The sequence below is a fragment of the Arvicanthis niloticus genome, chromosome 13 (assembly GCF_011762505.2).
Source record: "Arvicanthis niloticus isolate mArvNil1 chromosome 13, mArvNil1.pat.X, whole genome shotgun sequence".
Lineage (NCBI taxonomy): Eukaryota > Metazoa > Chordata > Mammalia > Rodentia > Muridae > Arvicanthis > Arvicanthis niloticus.
The window spans coordinates 59,679,207-59,696,669 of record NC_047670.1 but is presented as its reverse complement, the minus strand read 5'-3'; the positions used below and the strand labels follow the sequence as shown (position 1 = coordinate 59,696,669).

At 54.2% G+C, this 17,463-nt stretch overlaps 1 protein-coding gene across 1 annotated transcript in view; it reads left to right on the top strand.

The window, feature by feature from the left end:
* The window catches only part of Kiaa0930 (KIAA0930 ortholog), a 38,076-nt gene extending 20,613 nt beyond the window's left edge, over positions 1 to 17,463 (top strand). The window contains exons 2-10 of the mRNA XM_034516341.2: positions 4,809 to 4,960; positions 9,208 to 9,330; positions 9,431 to 9,508; positions 9,752 to 9,853; positions 11,222 to 11,362; positions 11,958 to 12,149; positions 14,606 to 14,768; positions 15,694 to 15,852; positions 16,180 to 17,463. Of these exons, the coding sequence (XP_034372232.1) occupies positions 4,809 to 4,960; positions 9,208 to 9,330; positions 9,431 to 9,508; positions 9,752 to 9,853; positions 11,222 to 11,362; positions 11,958 to 12,149; positions 14,606 to 14,768; positions 15,694 to 15,852; positions 16,180 to 16,220 (1,151 nt within the window). The 3' untranslated portion in view covers positions 16,221 to 17,463. The remainder of the gene's footprint in view (positions 1 to 4,808; positions 4,961 to 9,207; positions 9,331 to 9,430; positions 9,509 to 9,751; positions 9,854 to 11,221; positions 11,363 to 11,957; positions 12,150 to 14,605; positions 14,769 to 15,693; positions 15,853 to 16,179) is intronic.

Here is a 17,463-nt window from a genome sequence, read left to right as displayed (position 1 = left end):
CGGACCCCAGTGTGGAAGGGAGGAGCCTGGCAGCTGGGAGCTGTCCGTGGTGCTGCCCCGGCGCGTGGGCTCCGCTTCAGGCTATGTTTGCCGCCCTGAGGCTTGGGGTCATGGAACTCACTGGAACCTGCACCCATGACTGCAGGACAGAAACAGATACAGTTGTGGGGACTAGGGAGGTCTATGCTACACTGACAGCTCCCAGGGGATTTCTTGCTGGACAGGCTCGGGGAAAAGAAGAGAGAAGGGCTTTCCCTATGGGACAAAGAAACAGCAGGCCAGTAAGATTCAGTTGCTTCGTGTGTTAGCTCAGTTACTGTACCACAGGACCAAAGGATACTGTGAAGCTGTGACCCAGTGACTTCCTTCTGGCTGTCCAGAGAGGCATGCAGAACATCTGCATCCAAGTTCTTCACTTGTCCCCTGTAGAGGGAGGAGCGTCACAGCTTAGTAAGGAGTTTTACCCCAGACCTCACTATGGTTCTGGGAATGTGGGAGGTTACAGGAACAGTCTGTGTGTGGAACAGTTGGGACAAGGATCCATGTTGTGGGATTTCAATGCCTGCATATTTCTGTGTCTCCAGGAGTTAGAAATTCTATGCCAGATCTGTCATGCCCAGCAGTGGGCATGGAAAACATCTCTGTGTCTGTCTTTCCTTCTCTGGGAAGAGGGCTCTCTCCCTCTCCCTGCATGTCTACTATGCTTGTGACACCAAGCCATAGATTATAGATTTATGGCAAAAGGTAGTTTGTGGAGAAAGAAGGAAGGCAGAGAGGTTGACCAGCGCTGGCCAGGGGTGATCAGTGGCCTGTGAAGGTCAGCTGCCCCGCCACTTTGTCTCTGTTTCTCCCGTTTCCCTGTGGTTTGTGGTGCCGTCGGCATGACTACAACAGTTTGATCTTTTTACCCAGGACTGCATGGCCCACATTCCTGTGTCTGTGTGTAGCCTTCACGCCCTTTACAAGGAGGCGTGACTGTGGATATGGGCTAGAAATAGAATGCTTGCTTAGCACAAACGAGGCCCCTGGGTTTGGTTCCTAGAACTCTGAGTAAACTGATAATCAAGTAGTCAACAGACATTTGGTGTAGTAGATATACCGTAATTCACCTAATTATTGGCAAGTGCCAATAATTGCAGAATCCTCCCAACCTCCTGAACGCTGTTGGATTTTTTGCTCTCATTGGCAGCACAGAGCGTCATCTATTTTTGTTACTCTTTCTGTTTTGCTTTGTTATTTTTAGGTTTGCTCATCTTTTTTTCCTGTATGAGTATTCTGCCTGCGTGTATATAAGTGCACCATGCGTGTGCAGTGCCCAAAGAGGCTAGATCCCCATAGTGGGCACTGGATCCCTTGGAATGGAGTTACAGATGGTTGTGAGCTGCTGTGTGGCCGCTGGGAACTGAATCCAGGTCCTCTGCAAGAGCAGCCGGCTGTACCTGGGGTGACCAGCAGCCTGTGAAGGTCAGCTGCCCCGCCGTTTTGTCTCTGCTTCTCCTGTTTCCCTGTGGTTTGTGGTGCCATCAGCATGCCCAGCCCCACTGCTTTATTTTTAAGACAACCGCCTCTGTATTTTGTTTGTTGGTTTGTTTTTTGAGATGAGGTGAGGTCTCTTATAAGCCAGATGGCCCTGAACTCTAGAGTTCTGGGGTCATAGTGTCATGGTCACACCCAATGTCACCAGCATCATCTGCTTTTCTTCACTTGTTTTTTTTTTTTTTTTCCTGAAATGCCATGTGAATTTAGTCACACAGAATTTAGTCTTGTGAGCCTGACTTGTGTACATGGTAATTCTGATTCCTTCTGATGCCTCTGGTGCTATGAGGGATTGTAAGTCATTGGCTGGCTAGGCTGTGTGGTGTGCACTTTCCTGGCTTCCACTCTGGGGCTTTTAGGAAAGCCCCCTGTGAACATGTGTGTACCAGCCTCCCTGTGACAGACAGTCACCTCATTTGCTAGTTGAATGTAGGCAGATAGGACTGAGTCAAGACAACTTTATAAGCATCTCACATTTCTAAAAAGGCAAATTTGTTCCTTTAAAAATACCATCCAGGAGACTGGAGAAATGGTTCAATCAGTAAGAACACAGGCAGTGCTTACAGAGGACCCAAGTTCAATTCCCAGAACCCATGTGGTGACTCAGAGATGGCTATAACTTCAGTCCAAGCGATCTGCTAGCCTCCCTGGCTTCTCTGGGCACCAGGCACACATGTGGTATCCAGGCATACATGCTGGTGAAATATCTAGACACACAGAATAAAATAAAGATGCCATTTAGGCCAGGCATGCTGGTTCATATTTCTAATCCCCAGCACTTGAGAGGCGAGATAGGAGGATTTCCGATTAAAGAGACAAGTAGGGCAGTAGGGCGGGGAGATGGCTGAGCGTGTCAGGACACTTGCTGAGTTGTTCCCTCCCCCACCCCCAGAGCCCACACCGTGAAAGAAGAGAACCAACTCTCACACACACACCACAGCATGATAGACACGTGCTCATATATATGCACACAAATAAATAAATGCTAAGAAGAAGATGAGTAATACAGAAGGATAGAAAAAGGGACCCAGGGACCCGACATCATAAATAAGGGTTAGGTTTAAAGATTTGTTTCATGATTTTCAATTGTGTGTGTGTGTTTATGTGTGTTTGTGCATGGGAATGCAAGTGCCCACAGAGGCCAGAAGAGGGTGCAGTGTCCCCTGGAGTTGGAGTTATAGGTGATGGTTAGCTGATTCTCGTGGGTCAAACCCCAGTCCTCTGAAGAGCCATTGCTTCAGCTCCACTGTTGGAGTATGTAGAATAGGGATGATGGGACCTGCCTGGCCCCTGCCAGCCCCTTCCCTAAATAAAGGCCTTCCCAGCTTCTGCTCCTGGTGCCCTGGACCTGCCAGCAGTCTGCCCACTTGGCATCTGTGGCTGGATCCTTTTCAACAAGTTGTTAAGCACAGGGTTTCCAAGGCCTGAGTGTGGCCATCTTGCAGATGAGGTTTCAGCTCTGGAACCTTGGGCACATCCTTGAGCCTGTTCTGTGAAATGAGGTGGGGACATTTGAGTGACAGGATTTACTGTGACAGTCCACACGGTTCTTGGCCTAACTCATTTGTAGTTAAAGTCTTTGCCATTGTTTTGTTGATGATTTGAATTGGCTGGATGTCCTAGAAGCCACTGCCAGGTGGCCCTTTGTGGTCCTGGGGATGGAGCCCCTGACCTTGCCCATGCTCAGCACGTGCCTAGCCTTAAGTCTCAGCACTCAAGTCCACAGCAGTATGTATTCAAGAGGAAGGGCAGTGCTTTCCTCTGTGACTGACACTTGTAAACTGCACAGCTGCGACATGGCCAGGATTAAAGTTACAGGTCCCTGCTTGTCAGGCCAGAGAAGTTTTTGCTTTGTCTCACAGTGTGTACATAGTTGGACATTGTGGGATGACAAAGGGAGGCGGGAATGTCCAGTGCCGGTGGATGTGCCTGCTTTGTGCTGTGAGCCTGCCCCCACCTTCACTGGAGGCTGGCAAGGTGTACTGACCCTCACCCTGACTCTGACCCCTCCTACTGATCATGTGTCCCGCCAGGCAGGAGTGGGTGGACCACACACTGCTGTCAGAGGGCAGAGGCTCTGTGGTGTGGCTGGCGCCTTCTGCTTGCCACCAGCCCCTGGTCTGGCCTCTGACTACCTCTGAGGACGGTGGAGGGTGTCGTACAAGGTAGATCTACCCTTCAGAAGCAAGGCACTGGGACTAAGTCTCTATGGTCCTGGGAAATGGGGAAAGAAGGAAACTCAGGAGTTGAAGGCGTTGAGCAGCACAGGGTGATGATCCATCTAGGGCAGGGGTTCCCAGCCGTCCCAACGCTGCCACCTTTTACTACGGTTCCTCATGCTGTACTGACACCAACCATATTATTCTTGTTTCTACTTCATAACTGTAGTTTGCTACTGTTATAACTCATAGTGTAAATAACTGTGTTTTCCAATGGTCTTAGGAGACTCCTGGGAAAAGGTTATTCAGCCCCCAAAGGGGTTGTGACCCACAGGTTAAGAACCACTGATCTAGACAGGTGGGAGCGATGGGGAGGAAGTCCATGTTTGCTAACCTGCTCTGTGCCAGGCACTGGCTAGTCCAGCTGGGAGCCATTCGTCTTCCTGTAGCTGAAGGGAGCCTGTGGCTCAGGAGCTTAGCCACCTGTCCTCTGAAGAGGAAACCCAGATTTTTCTTACCAAAACTAGTGGGTTTTTTCCCCCTTCTTTCTGGTACAAAAAATGATCTCACAGTTCATTTATCATGCAGAAATACCATTTTAAATAAAATGTCTGAAGTAATCAAATGGGAATCAATCTGGCATCCTCTCAGGGCTTTCCTGCCCGCAGTTAAGATCGCTTGCTGGCCCTTTAAGTCGGGTTCTCCTTGGGATTGCTGCAGCCTGAGGGGGAGGGCTAGGGATGTCTGCGGAGAAGATTTCCCCCAGCAAAGCCTTTCTCCTTGCAGCCTAGCCAGCCAGCCAATGACGTCCTCACAGCTCCTAGATTTTCCTTTTCCCCAGGAGCCGCTGATTCATCCCCTGGATGAAGTCAGCTCAGCAGTGGGGGGCCTGGTAGCCCTGGCTGCCGCTGGGTGGAGTCCTACTCCAGGGAGGCATCCCCAGCCTCTGTGATGCTCCTGGGTGGGGGTGGGAGGCACCAAGGGAGAAGGGGCAGCACATCCCGGCCCTATCAGATCTCTGACCAGAAATGCAGGTGGGGAGGACCAGGCTTGGCCAAGGTCAGAGCCAGGGCCAACAGGGCCCCTTCTCACTCCTCTGGCCCCTTCCTGTAGGTTGCTTCAAGGATGACCGCATCGTCTTCTGGACCTGGATGTTCTCTACCTACTTCATGGAGAAACTGGCTCCCCGGCAGGATGACATGCTTTTCTACGTGCGCAAGAAGCGAGCCTACCCGGCCAGTGAGAGCACTGTCGATGGGAGGAAGGTGGGTAGCCCCTCTCCCCCGCCTCCCCTCCCCCACAATCCCCTACCACACCTGTGCCCTGAACCTCCTGCAGGGCCTCCTTCCCTCCTGCAGCATTCAAGCTGCAGGGGCAAACATAACTGAGCAGCCAGCGCGTTTGTTTTTGCCATGACCCCAAAAGGCAGCAGTTGTGGCTTTGAGGAAACTGAGGCTCCGGTTCCGCTCATGTGGCCAGCCTCTTACATCGAGTGAGTGAATGGAGGGTCAGGGCTTTGAGCCCCAAGTCCAGGGCACTCCCCAGAGTGGGCAGGGATGTGGCTGGATGGTAGGACTGGTGATGCTGGTGATGACTGCCCTTCTCTGGCTTTTACTAATAAACTAGGGAACCACTCAGGCCTCTGCTTGGTCTCCTGAACTCCCAGCAACTGGGCAGCTAGACAGATGAGGAAATGGGACTGAGAGGTGAAGTGAGTCACCCAGGGCCCTTCATGTGGTCGTGTGTGGAGTTCTTGAGACAGATTTTTGCACATGTTCTTCTCTTCCAGAATTTTTAGTAGTTTATAGAATGTTTACATGGCCCACATGTTAAACTCGGGGATACTTTGTTTGCCTTCAGGGACAGAGTGCTCAGCTGTGAGACATGTCTAGGACTTACAGCCTGTCTGTGTTCCCCAAGAGCACTGAGACTCAGGCTCCAAGGCTCCTTAGCTATGGCTCACACACATGAGTCCTGGGAGCCGTTTCCTGCCACATAGCTGCACATCTACAGAGTCCATGTGTTGTGAATGGACACACCTGGATGCTTGCTGCAAAGGAGGCCTTTAACGCTTTGTTTGCCAGGCTAACGTGGGAGGGGCCAGCAGGAGCCCATGGACCACTGGCCAGGGAGAAGAGCCAGAGGAGTGTGGGACCTGGAGAGGGACCTGGAGAGGCAGGTGATGCGCAGGAGTGACAGGCAGGTGGGCAGAGCAGAAGATGCTGTGTGGAAGAGCTAAAGCTGAGACCTGATTGGTGGGTCCATCTGGCAGCTCTTGCTGGTGGCACCAATGACAGGCAGGAACCTTCTCAAGAGGGAGGCCAGCCTTGGGCTCCTCAGTCCTGCCTCCTACACCCTCCTGTCTGATATACAGTTCCAGCCCAGCTACTCTCCTTGATCAGTATTATGACCGTGGCCCAGCCCCAGACATCTCTGAAACTTGGAACAGATGGTCTGTAAGGGCTGAGACCCCTGTTAGATACATGGAAGCTGGGGTGTTTGGGCTTGATGTGACCAGAGGTGATGTTGGCAGGAAGGGAAAGGTGCTAGGGAGCTTCTGTGTGCTGGTGAAGCACCGATGTTTAACTCAGGGTGAAGGCCCCTGGAGCAGCAGGTCTGTGGACCTCACCTCTGGCTCCAGAGGCTCCATCCCGTCAGTCTCAGGACAGGCTCATGTGAGTCACTGTCTTTAGGGTGGGTCCTATGTGGCAGATCTGGGGGAGATCAGGATGTGGGGGACAGGCTTGTGTGTATTGTGTGGCCGGCTGGGGAGGAACGTGAGACACATTGATGATAGGTAGCATTGGGTGGAAGAGAAGTACAGCAGGAGCACTCCTTGTGAGATGCAGCCTGGGCCCAAGATGGAGGAGTGCAGCAGGAGGACCCTGGGGCTGTGTTGAGGCACTTGTGAACATTTAGTGGGTGTTGAGGTCAGTGGAGCCAGCCTGAACCTAACAGGAGCATTGAGTGACAGCCACAGGGAAATGGCTCTTTCCCCAGCACTGACACAGACATGACTCAGGCTGGCCACTGTCTTTGGGAAGACCTTACTGGGCACACAGAGAGCATCATATAATGGGGACCATGAAAGAGGTGGCATCTGTATACAGTGTTGTAGGACAGCTGTGCTGAAGATATATCTTGGAACGGGTATAGGACTTGCACGGTGGGGAAGGGACACCTGGCTCATTTGACCCAGGATGTGCTATAACTTGAGTGAGTGACAGTTTGTGACAGTGCCAGCAGAGCACCGTGACCTCAGAATGATATGTGCAGGGAGAAAGAAAAGTCATCAAGCATCAATGGACTGAGACCAAGAATAACTAGTCTTTCTGCTCAGATGGCTTTGCATAGGTGTTGGGAAGTGGGGACCCCTCCTCTCTCCACCCCACCCCCACATCCTATTTATGCTTGGTTGGCCTCCTGCACTTCTGAATGGATTCCGGGGGTTGCAGGGACTGGATGGTGTCTGGTACAGGACCTGGAGAGCCAGGCCTGAGATCAGGCAAAGCTCACGTCCACCCATACTGGACATATTTTCCAGCCCTGCAATCTTTAATGTGGCCTGAGGGGGGCAGAGTGGAGGTGCAGCCAAGAACCCCAACCCACCAAGAGTCAAGATCTCAGGGCTGCTGCGATGTGGACTCTAGTGGCTGTGCACTAGGAGTGTTCTGCAGCACAGACCGCCTCCTACCCTTTCCCATCCTGCTAGTACTGGTTGTCATGGCAACCTACTAGGCTCCCTGCCGAGCAGAGGAGGGTGGGTGGGCAGAGCCAGAACTGCAGTGTGGGTGGGCATGGAATACTGGCGTTCCCACATCCTGCTTCAGGATCACCTTGGGCATCCAGACCTGGTTTCACCAGTGTGGCCTGGATTCTCTGCACTGTCTCCTCATGCCACTCCTGGACAAAATCACTCCCTGTTCTCAGAAGCCTATTTTGTCTTTGGCGGTGTGGACACTGGCATCAGTTGGTGTCCTCGTCTATGCTGGTGGCCTCCTATTGACACCCTCAGCAGTCCTAGGGTACAGATTGCAGCAAACCTACTTGGAGAACTCGAGCTCAGGAGCCGTGAGGGTCCTTTTCTGGTCTCACACCATCTAGTCTTGTGTTTTCTTCTGTGGTAGCTTTCTTTTGTGTATGAGTCAGAATCGCACTACGTAGCCCTGGCTGTCCTGGAACTCCAAGTAGACCAGGCTGGTCTCAAACTCAGAGATCTGACTGCCTCTGTCTCCTGAGTCCTGGGATTAAAGGTGTGGGCCACCACACTCAGCTGGTAGCTTTTCTTGATTGTGATATACATGCAAAGGTGCCCAGGTTGGTGGCCTTTTGTCTGTTTGAGTATTGGTGTCACCAGCCCTTAGACCCAGAGACCCAGCCTGACAGTGTGGTCAAGGAGCTTTGGCCTGTAGCATCAGGTGGGTCATCCCATCTGAGCCAACATGCAGAGCTGCAGTGTGTCTTCCAACTGCATTTCAGTCATTTATTTGGGACGGTGCCTGTTGACATAGGCGGCTGTGCTTTGTCAGTTTGGCTGCTTTGTGCTGTTTCTGAGTGTACACGCCACCCATCTGCACATCTGTGTGTAAGTGTCAGAAGTTCCCTGCATATTTTGGTGGTACATGGAGCCACCTATGCTGCTACCCATCTGACCTACCTACCACAGGCTGCAGTTGTACCCTAGGCAATCCCCACCCTGCACTGAGTCAGGCAGGCTGAGCACCTGCCTGTGTGGGCTCTCCTGAGGGAGTAAACAAGATGAGTGTTGAGTGAGGAACAACCAATCAGAGAAGTGGAGTGTGACCAAGGCAGGCAGCGTGGCTCCCAACTGAGTTTGGGTGACTCCCACAGAAACAGACAGTGGAGGGTAGGAGTCCCACCCACCCCTGTGGTGTATCCTAGCACACTGAGGTGCCTCTGTGTGGATCCCAGCTCCTCCTTAGGTACACACACACACACACACACACACCTGTGGCCCCAGAGCTGCCCAGCAGGATGTGACTGTTGCCTCTTGGAGTGGAACCTGCAGGATCCCTCCTGGGCCTAGTTAGGACTCTGGGCTCAGGACCCCTACAGGACAGGCTGCTTCTGATTTCTTAATGCTGATCCTGCCTGGAGTAGGGGTAGATGGGGCTCTGGTCTCTCTTTGATAAGTGAGTAGTATGTGGTTTGTAGCTTGTTTGATCCTCATCAGTTACTGAGGGATTAATGGTGCCTTCCTTGCAGATAAAAGGTTAAGCATTTCTAAAACATGTAGACTAGCCTCTCCTGCTCACTGTGAGCCCAGCAGATGTTACTATCACTGGGAACTTGGGAAATAGCGTCTGAATTTTCACAACTTTGAGAGGAAAATGCTTTTTCTATTGTGCAGGTTAGACAACTAGGGTTCCAAGGAAAAGAGAGATGGTTCTGGGGATGGGGCGGGGGGCTGTCTTTGTGTGTTACCAGCAGCCTGGTGCAGTGATCAGGGAGCAGGAGACCCCTAGAGTCTCACTTGTGTCCTGTGCCACAGGCTGAAGCTGAGCCTGAGGTGGAGGTAGAAGTGTACCGGAGAGACTCGAAGAAGCTTCCGGGCCTGGGAGATCCTGACATTGACTGGGAGGAGAGCGTCTGCCTGAACCTCATCCTGCAGAAGGTATGGCATGGGTGATGAGGGGCATGGGTGACGAGGGACACTCATGGGACCGGGAGATGGCAATCCCCCTCTGCCCCCTGCTGACAGCGTTTTCTTCCAGCTGGACTACATGGTGACCTGCGCTGTGTGTACGCGTGCTGACGGGGGTGACATCCACATCCATAGGAAGAAATCCCAGGTGAGCCCCTACCTCCTGCCGGTGTCCCGATGCTCCAGCGACCTGTTGCCTGTTCTATGAAGACACGAGGGTTGACTCTAAGGGTTTCGGTCCTGTGCATGCACTCAGCTCCCCTCGTGGCTCCTGTAGAGCGCATCCCTGGTTTTGGACTGATGGAGCACTGAGGGCCCCTGGCCCGTTTCTGTGGTAGCTCTAGGCCTCCGTCCAGGCAGCTCCTCAACCCCTCTGTCTGCTTTCTTTTAGCAAGTGTTTGCCTCCCCCAGCAAACACCCCATGGACAGCAAAGGAGAAGAGTCCAAGATGAGCTACCCCAACATTTTCTTCATGATTGACAGCTTTGAGGAGGTAAGTGCTCACCACCGGCCGCTCTCCCCTTCCTCTCCTCCTGGGGTGCCAGGCTGAGGACCTGCAAAACCTCCCCCCGGGAGACATGGGCATCAGGAGCAGGGACGAGTCTGGATGACAGCCAGCGGGGCTCCCTGCTTCAGTGATTGACATAGACAAGCGTGTGCTTGCTCCAAGCCTAGGTCACTCATCTGTACAGTGAGTGTCATGACCTCGTGACCTACTTAGGTGTCAGAGTTGATGACCTGAGGACTAGTGAGTGGGAGTGATTAATTCACTAGTGCCAGGAGAGGGTGGGGTCGGTGCCATCCTCTTCCTGCTTTGCTTCTCAGCCAAGGCTGATATAGTGTGTATGTGTGTGTTGTGTATGTGATGTGTGTGTATGTGTGTGTATGTATGTGTGGTGTGTGTGATATGAGTATATATGTGTGTGGTGTGTGTGTATGGGTGTGTGTGGTGTGTGTATGCATGGGATATATGTATGTGGTGTGTGTGTGTAGGTATGTGATATGTGTGTGGGTGTGTGGTGTGTATGTATGTTGGGAATCCTAGTGCTTGTCTGGAGACAGCCATTGTTCTTGGAAGTCCCATGAAGGTGAGCAGGCATGGTTTTCAGGGCCCCCACAGGAAATACCTGGGGCTCAGGAAGTGAGGTTGTCCCCCCGGGGCTCACACTGCACATTTGTTTGCTCTGAGTCTCTCACCTTGAAGCTCACACCTGGATGTCAGATATTGGAACACAGCTCAGAAAGGTGGCAGGATGTAGTCACACTGCCTGTGTCCAGTTGGTGTTATCCCAGGAAGGCAGTCACATTGGTTTTGGACAGCCAAGCTCAGAGTAAGGTGGGCTTGACTGGGCTGTGATGGAGCTCCCCAAGTGTCCCCATAGTCCTTGTAGCTTGAACAACATTAGGAAGTCAGATGAGGGTCTAGCCAGTGGCTCAGTGTGGGGCGGCGTCTCTTCCTCCAGTCCCAGCTCCTGGCTGCTGCACGCCCTGCCCCACCATGAGTTTGTTCCTACCTGTGGCAAGAGTGGATGGTGGGGTGGTGGACAGTGGGTGACTGTGGGCCGGTGCCTGACCTCTCCTCTGTGTCCTCATCTGTGTGTGGTTCCCTTTCTCTTTGTCCTTTTTCCACCCCATCTCCTCCTGCTCCTTTTCTTCCCAGCCCTCTGTCTGAGACGTTTAACCCTTAGCTGCCTCAGGCTGACCTCAGCATCTCCATCCTTCTGCCTTGGCCTCTCTAGCACCAGGATTACAGGTTGCCCCACATTCGGTGATTAGCGCCCTCCCCCTCAGCCAGGTCAGGGTGTGGTTTTGGTGGTGGCACTAATGTTTGACATCTCCATCTCTTCATCCTTGCCCTCAGGTGTTCAGTGACATGACAGTGGGGGAAGGAGAGATGGTCTGCGTTGAGCTGGTGGCTAGCGACAAGACCAACACGTTCCAGGGTGTCATCTTTCAGGGCTCCATCCGCTACGAGGCGCTCAAGAAGGTGTATGACAACCGCGTGAGTGCAGGGCCACCTAGTGTCGTGCGTCCTCCCCTGGGCCTCCCTTGATGAGACCACCCCACATCAGGGACCCTGCTGCTCCTGCAGCCACTTCTGGGGCCCCACAGCCTCTCTTACATTCTCTCTTTCATCCCAGCACACCTGTGTCCATCTGAGGTGCAGGTGGGGAGTCCTCCCTCCTCCTGTGTCTCTGTGAGGTGCCAGCCAGTGGCACATTGGCTCTCTTACCCCCAGCCCCTTGCTGTCTGTGGCCGAGTACTGGAGACACCCCCCAAACTAATCATTGATTAATCAGCTGCAGAAGGAATCTTGGTACTCTGGCCTCCTCCAGCTGGTGCTGTCCAGTCTGAGGTGGAGCAGCAGCCTGTTGTTAAGGTCCTGGCCTGTAGCATGGGTGCTCAGGGCATGGGACAGCCTTGGCCAGGGATCTGGAACACATGCCATACTGGACTGCGTGTTGGGCTCACTGGGTTCCCTGTGGCTTAGACTCCTCAAGATGGCCTCAGAGATGGTAATACTCTGTCTTGAGAGAGAGGACCTGTGTGAAGTCAGTCCCACGGTTCTGACCGAGGCCGTGTCCTACCTGCCATAGGTGAGTGTGGCTGCTCGCATGGCCCAGAAGATGTCATTTGGCTTCTACAAATACAACAACATGGAGTTTGTGCGCATGAAGGGGCCTCAGGGCAAGGGCCATGCAGAGATGGCAGTCAGCCGAGTGTCTACTGGTGACACATCCCCCTGTGGGACCGAAGATTCAAGCCCAGCTTCGCCCATGCATGAGCGGGTAAGGGCTGCACAGCTGGGGGAGGGGCCTCCTGTCCCTTGGGTTCACTTCCTGTGGCTCCCTCACCCCACAGACCCCAGGTGAGGGAGATCTAGCTGGCTGACCGCCACTGCTGACGTGGAGAGGGGGTGCCTTATTTGAGGTCACCCAGCAGGTTCGTACCCAACCATGGCTGATTCCCTGAGCTGCTGCTGCCTGGGGCCGAGTCTTAGGGCCTGAGAACAGAAGAAATTGACTAGGATCTGGGTCTGGTGCCTGCCTGCATGGACCTGCTGGGCAGCTTTGGCCACGTAAGCCAGATAGGGACAAGGAAGAGCTGACCCCCGTGTTGTTGCACAAGGACAACAGCAAGCACATGACTGGCTTTGGGCCTGCTTGTTTGTCTAGGGCATCCTGTCTGTCAGCAGCCTCCCAGGGGTGTGGACAGATTCTGCTCCTGCTGCAGCTCTGAGGGCCCAGCATAGGACCAAAAGCTTTGCTTCCTCTGAGCTCTCTCATTGCCTAGTGGGGAGCCGAGGTCAGTGGCCATGGAGAGACCCCAGGCTCAGGCATGAGAAGGGCTCTGCCCGTGGGGTCAGTGTTCAGATGCCACTCAGAGTGGTCTGTGAATCAGTCAGCCCTTGTCCCAGAGACTGGCCAGCCACATTCTGGGCTCTGCTGCTCAGGTGTCCACCTTGGACGAGTTTCTTTCTCTCTAATCTTCTGTTTCTCGTTGAAAAGTATGAATGTGCTTCCTGCAATATGGGGGCTCCAGGCGCACTATTCATGACTTAATGCCTTGCATGGGGCTTGGCCCTGTGAGGTGTCCCAAGTGGCAGCTATGGTGGTTCTTCTGTGTCTGATGAGAAGCAACTCAAAGCAGATGGTGCCTGATTGGCTGTTGCTTGTGTTAGCTCCTGGGCGCCTCCTTTTCTTTCTTTTTGGAATCATTTACAGTTAGTGTGTTTTATCAGCCAAACAAAACCAAGAAGTGCGGGGGGGGGGGGGAGTTGTAAAGTGTTGGGCACTTCAGGAAGGGCTCTCTTGCTTTTGGAATGGAGGTAACTTGGATTCTGAGCTCCCAGGTGACAGCCAGATTGTGCCCAGTTCTGTATGGCATTTGGATGACAAAGTGCATATGAAACACGGCCCGGGGTTAACACTACCTGGGTGCTGTCTGCTAAGTGCCCACAGATGAGTCCCTAGACTCACCCACACCTCAGTTTTCTTCATCTGCCAAGTGGGAATGGCCGAGGGGGACGGGATGGCCCTAACCATACCCTTCATGATAGAGAGGTTGTGGAGCCCTGGAGTTGTGAGGTCACACAGGGCCTACACCCATGGCCCGTGTATGCACTGTTGTTTGTCTTGTCCTCAGGGGTCACTTGTAACCAGTGTATAAGAAATGCAGACTGTGTGTATTGTGGTTTCTGGTATTTGTTTTTTTATCTTTTGAAAACTTCCCTGACTTGAGGGAGGACCATCTGGAGCCCAGCAGCCGCCGGGACTTCGGTGGATGTCGGAGCTATGACGGGGAGGCCGATGGGGCTCCGAAGTCTCGGTCTCAGCTCACCTTGCTGCTCCGATTCTTGTTTGCGTGGGGAGGAGGGAGGGGATGGGCCAAGTTCCCTATGCCTGGAACGCCCTTCCCCCCCTTCTTCACCTGGCGAACTCCTACTCGTCCTTCAAGACCCAACTCAAGCGGCAGCCTCCTCCAGGAAGCCTACTCTGATTTCACAGGCTGTCTGTCCCTTCTTCCAATGTGCTTCCATGTCCTGTGCTTCCCTTTCTGTCTCAGTGACCAGCATGCATTTTGTGGTTGTCACTTGAGTCTGTCACCCCCAGCAGACTGTAAGCTCCTTGAGGGCAAGGGACCTATGTCTTGTGCCTGTCTCTGCCCGGCTCACCTCCAGTAGTATGGAGATTGTTGGTGGCTGGGACTAAATGTACTTGGAAGGGAGGAGAGAGACGAGCAGAGAGCGGGCCCTTAGCCTGGGCCCTTGTGAAAGGGTCTGGGTGCAAGAGGGAGGGCCCGGGGTTGGCCTGGGGTGTCGGCCCGGTGGCCTTGGGCTTTTAGGCTTAGTCGAGGCTCCTGTCTGTGTGCCCTCTCTGCTTGGATGTCAGATAGGCATCATGTGCTGCTGTGGGGGCAGGACTGTCCTTAAGCCACACCAGCAGCCTGTCACCTGGCATTTCAACAGCCCTTCTTTTGTGCTGAGATGTGGAAGAGGGGCCTCTATGTCAGGTTTGTTGGCAGCCTCCTCCCTCCTTAGGCAGGACTGGTTGCTGGGCATGTGGCTAGCTAGCCTCCAGTGCTCGGCGTCCCCTCAGCCAGGACAGCTGACCCTCAGGCCAGGGTCAGCAACTATAACCAGCCCCTGCTTGGGCTGGCTCTGTAGGCGTGATCCAAGTGGCACTGGGGCCTCATGGCAGAGTCTGTTCCTGCTGCTCTTGTGACTTGGGCTTCTTGTTCCCAGGTGACCTCCTTTAGCACCCCGCCCACCCCAGAGCGAAACAACCGGCCTGCCTTCTTCTCCCCATCCCTCAAGAGGAAGGTGCCGCGGAACCGCATTGCAGAGATGAAGAAATCACACTCAGCCAACGACAGCGAGGAGTTCTTCCGGGAGGACGACAGTGGAGGTGCTGGCCTTCCCCTTTGTGCTCCTGCAGAGGAATGGCCCGTGCTCTGGCATACATTCACCGTCTGCATGGTCACTGGTCCACGTGGTCACTCGTCTGCGTGGTCACTGGTCCTGGCAGTCTCTCTCTCACCCCATGGCACATAGAGAGCCACACATACCAGGTGCTGAGTGCCGGCCCCAGGGCTACGGCAAAGCTGTGTGTAGATGGGGCAGCCTCCTGCCTCTGAGAGTCCTGCTCTCAGGTTGTCCACCCACCTCATGTTCGGGGCTCTGCTCTTCCTCTTCTACTTCTTGGGCCGGCTTTGCTCATTCTAGAACCTTCTGTCCTGGGTAAACCTCACAGCTTCTCTGTTGCCTCTGACTCCTGGTCTCCCATGAGTCACCAGGCTCACAGATCCTTCACTGGGCCCACCCCACCTTGCTTCCACCCACTCACCTTCCTTCCCGGTGGTTGGCATCACTGCCAGTGAGTTGGGCAGCTATGGGACAGGACTCCTCAGTCTTGGACCAGGGAAGTGGGGTTAGTGGGCAAACTGGCCACTCTATCAGTCCTGTGGAAAGTGGGGTTTGGGGGTCAGGGGTGGCCCTCAGAACTGAGTCAGGAGTTTCTTGGGGGAATGTCCAGCAATCCCTCACCATCCTCAGCAAGAGCCTGTACATGCCAGTTCCATGTGCCTGCTGAGTGGACAGAGGAGGGAAGGCTTCCCTGGGGTGAACCCTGGGTACTTTCCGTCCAGGCCCAGGTAGAGGTGGGCCCTGGCAGACAGGAGGTTTGAGGGCCTGGAAGCAGGGTGCTGGGGATGTGGGCATTGGCGAGGAACATCTCGGAGCATGGCATCAGTCTGGAGGAGTTACGATGTCTTGTCACTTCCCCGTGCTCCCTGGTCCACACTGGGATACTGACCCTCTTCTCTCCTTTTCAGCCGACCTGCACAATGCCACCAATCTGCGGTCTCGGTCCCTATCCGGCACAGGCCGGTCCCTGGTTGGGTCCTGGCTGAAGCTCAACAGAGCTGATGGAAACTTCCTTCTCTATGCACACTTGACCTATGTCACTTTGCCGCTGCATCGGATCTTAACAGGTACACAAGGGCAGAGCACTGCAGAGCCTCCCCACTCAGGCATCAGCAGGGTGTGCTTTCCATGGCTGGTGGCTTCCCTTCACATGTGTCCCTGTGGTCCTCACTGGCCTGTGAATGGTCACAGTTGGGTGTTGCCTCTGGAGTCTCTGTGGGGGTCTTGTTTTTCTTGGCCTCTGCATCTGTGCTTCTCCATTGCTGACATGGGAGGGTAGGGTGGTGATGGTGTCTGCATCCTGTGAGGTCCTATCAGGTGTGTGTGTGTGTGTAATAGCTATGGCTCTTCCCAAGAGTCTCCTCACCCCACCTGCCTCCCTCCTGTCACTCTAGACATCCTGGAAGTACGGCAGAAACCCATCTTGATGACCTAGTGTGTGTGGAGCCTGCACGGAGCCCCGGCCCTGCCTGGCCCTGGGAATGCTGCCAAGTGCCTACCTGTCACCGCCAACTGGGGTCTTCTGTGACAAGCCAGCACCGGAGCTACAGCCAGGCAGGGCCACTCGACTCCCGGGGCCAGGGCCGACTCCATGAACACCAGCCCAAACTGAAGTGCCTCGTCTTCCTCCCTCGCTGGCTCTGCTCCCACCCTGTGCCCACGCTCAGCCCCCTCTGCCTATCTCTGAGAGCCTTCTGCTCCCAAAGAGGGCCAGAGATGCCAAGAGATCATAGAGGGCATGAGGGGCTGCCAGCTTCCAGAATGTTCTTAGACCTCCCGACCTCGGCTCCTGTACCCCTGCTGGGGCTCTGTGCCAGGCCGCTGTCCACGCATCCTACACAAAGCCAGTTGAAAATTTTGTAATGCAGTACTGTCGGACTTCAGCTCAGGAGTCGGTCCCAGCTTGTTCTCCCATAGTTCTTGTCACAGTGGGTCCCAGCTGGGGGTCAGGGGACATGAGCTGTTTGTCGGCTGGGAATACCTCGCCCTATGCCCAGCTCCAGAATGGGTCTCAACCTCCAGCTGGGCAGACAGGCCCCGATCCCCCAGAACGGCCTTTGCTTCCATCCAAAGAACACCGCCAACACACACACCTCCGACCCCGAGACGTCCTGCGTCGATCTCGGCTCTCCGGAGGGACGCAGAATTCGGTTCTGAAGGAAAGTGGGAGGGTACTTCTGCTGAGGGATGACTGATGGGGACTGGGGTGGAATCCTCCCGGAAAGGTTGTAGGCAGAACCACCCTGGGGCCAGAGCTTAGAGCGAGGCTGGTGCTGTCCCCTTTGCCCCGTGCTTTGGTCAGCATGCTGGTCTTGTCTTCAGCCTGGCTCCCTAGGCAGAGAGGAGAGCAGGCTTCTCATGAGTCTGCATTGTCCTCGGTGGGTGCAAGTGACCATGTGAGTGACCAGCCCAAGCCTCACCCTGGCGGTGTGCTCTGAGGCCTCCTCTATCCACCTGGAATCAACTGGAAGCTGGGCCTCCTGTTGCTGCTGGGTTTAGCTCCCCAGATCCAGAGAACTCAGCTGTGTATGTAGAGCTCAGCCCGTCTAGGTTGGACAGCAGGCACGGGAGCATGGCTCCTGTCTGGCTCCATTCCTTGGTCTCTGGGAGTAGGCACTACTTTGGGGCTTTCTCCAGATTTTGTATGTTGTTATTAAAAAGCGAGCTATTGCATTTCA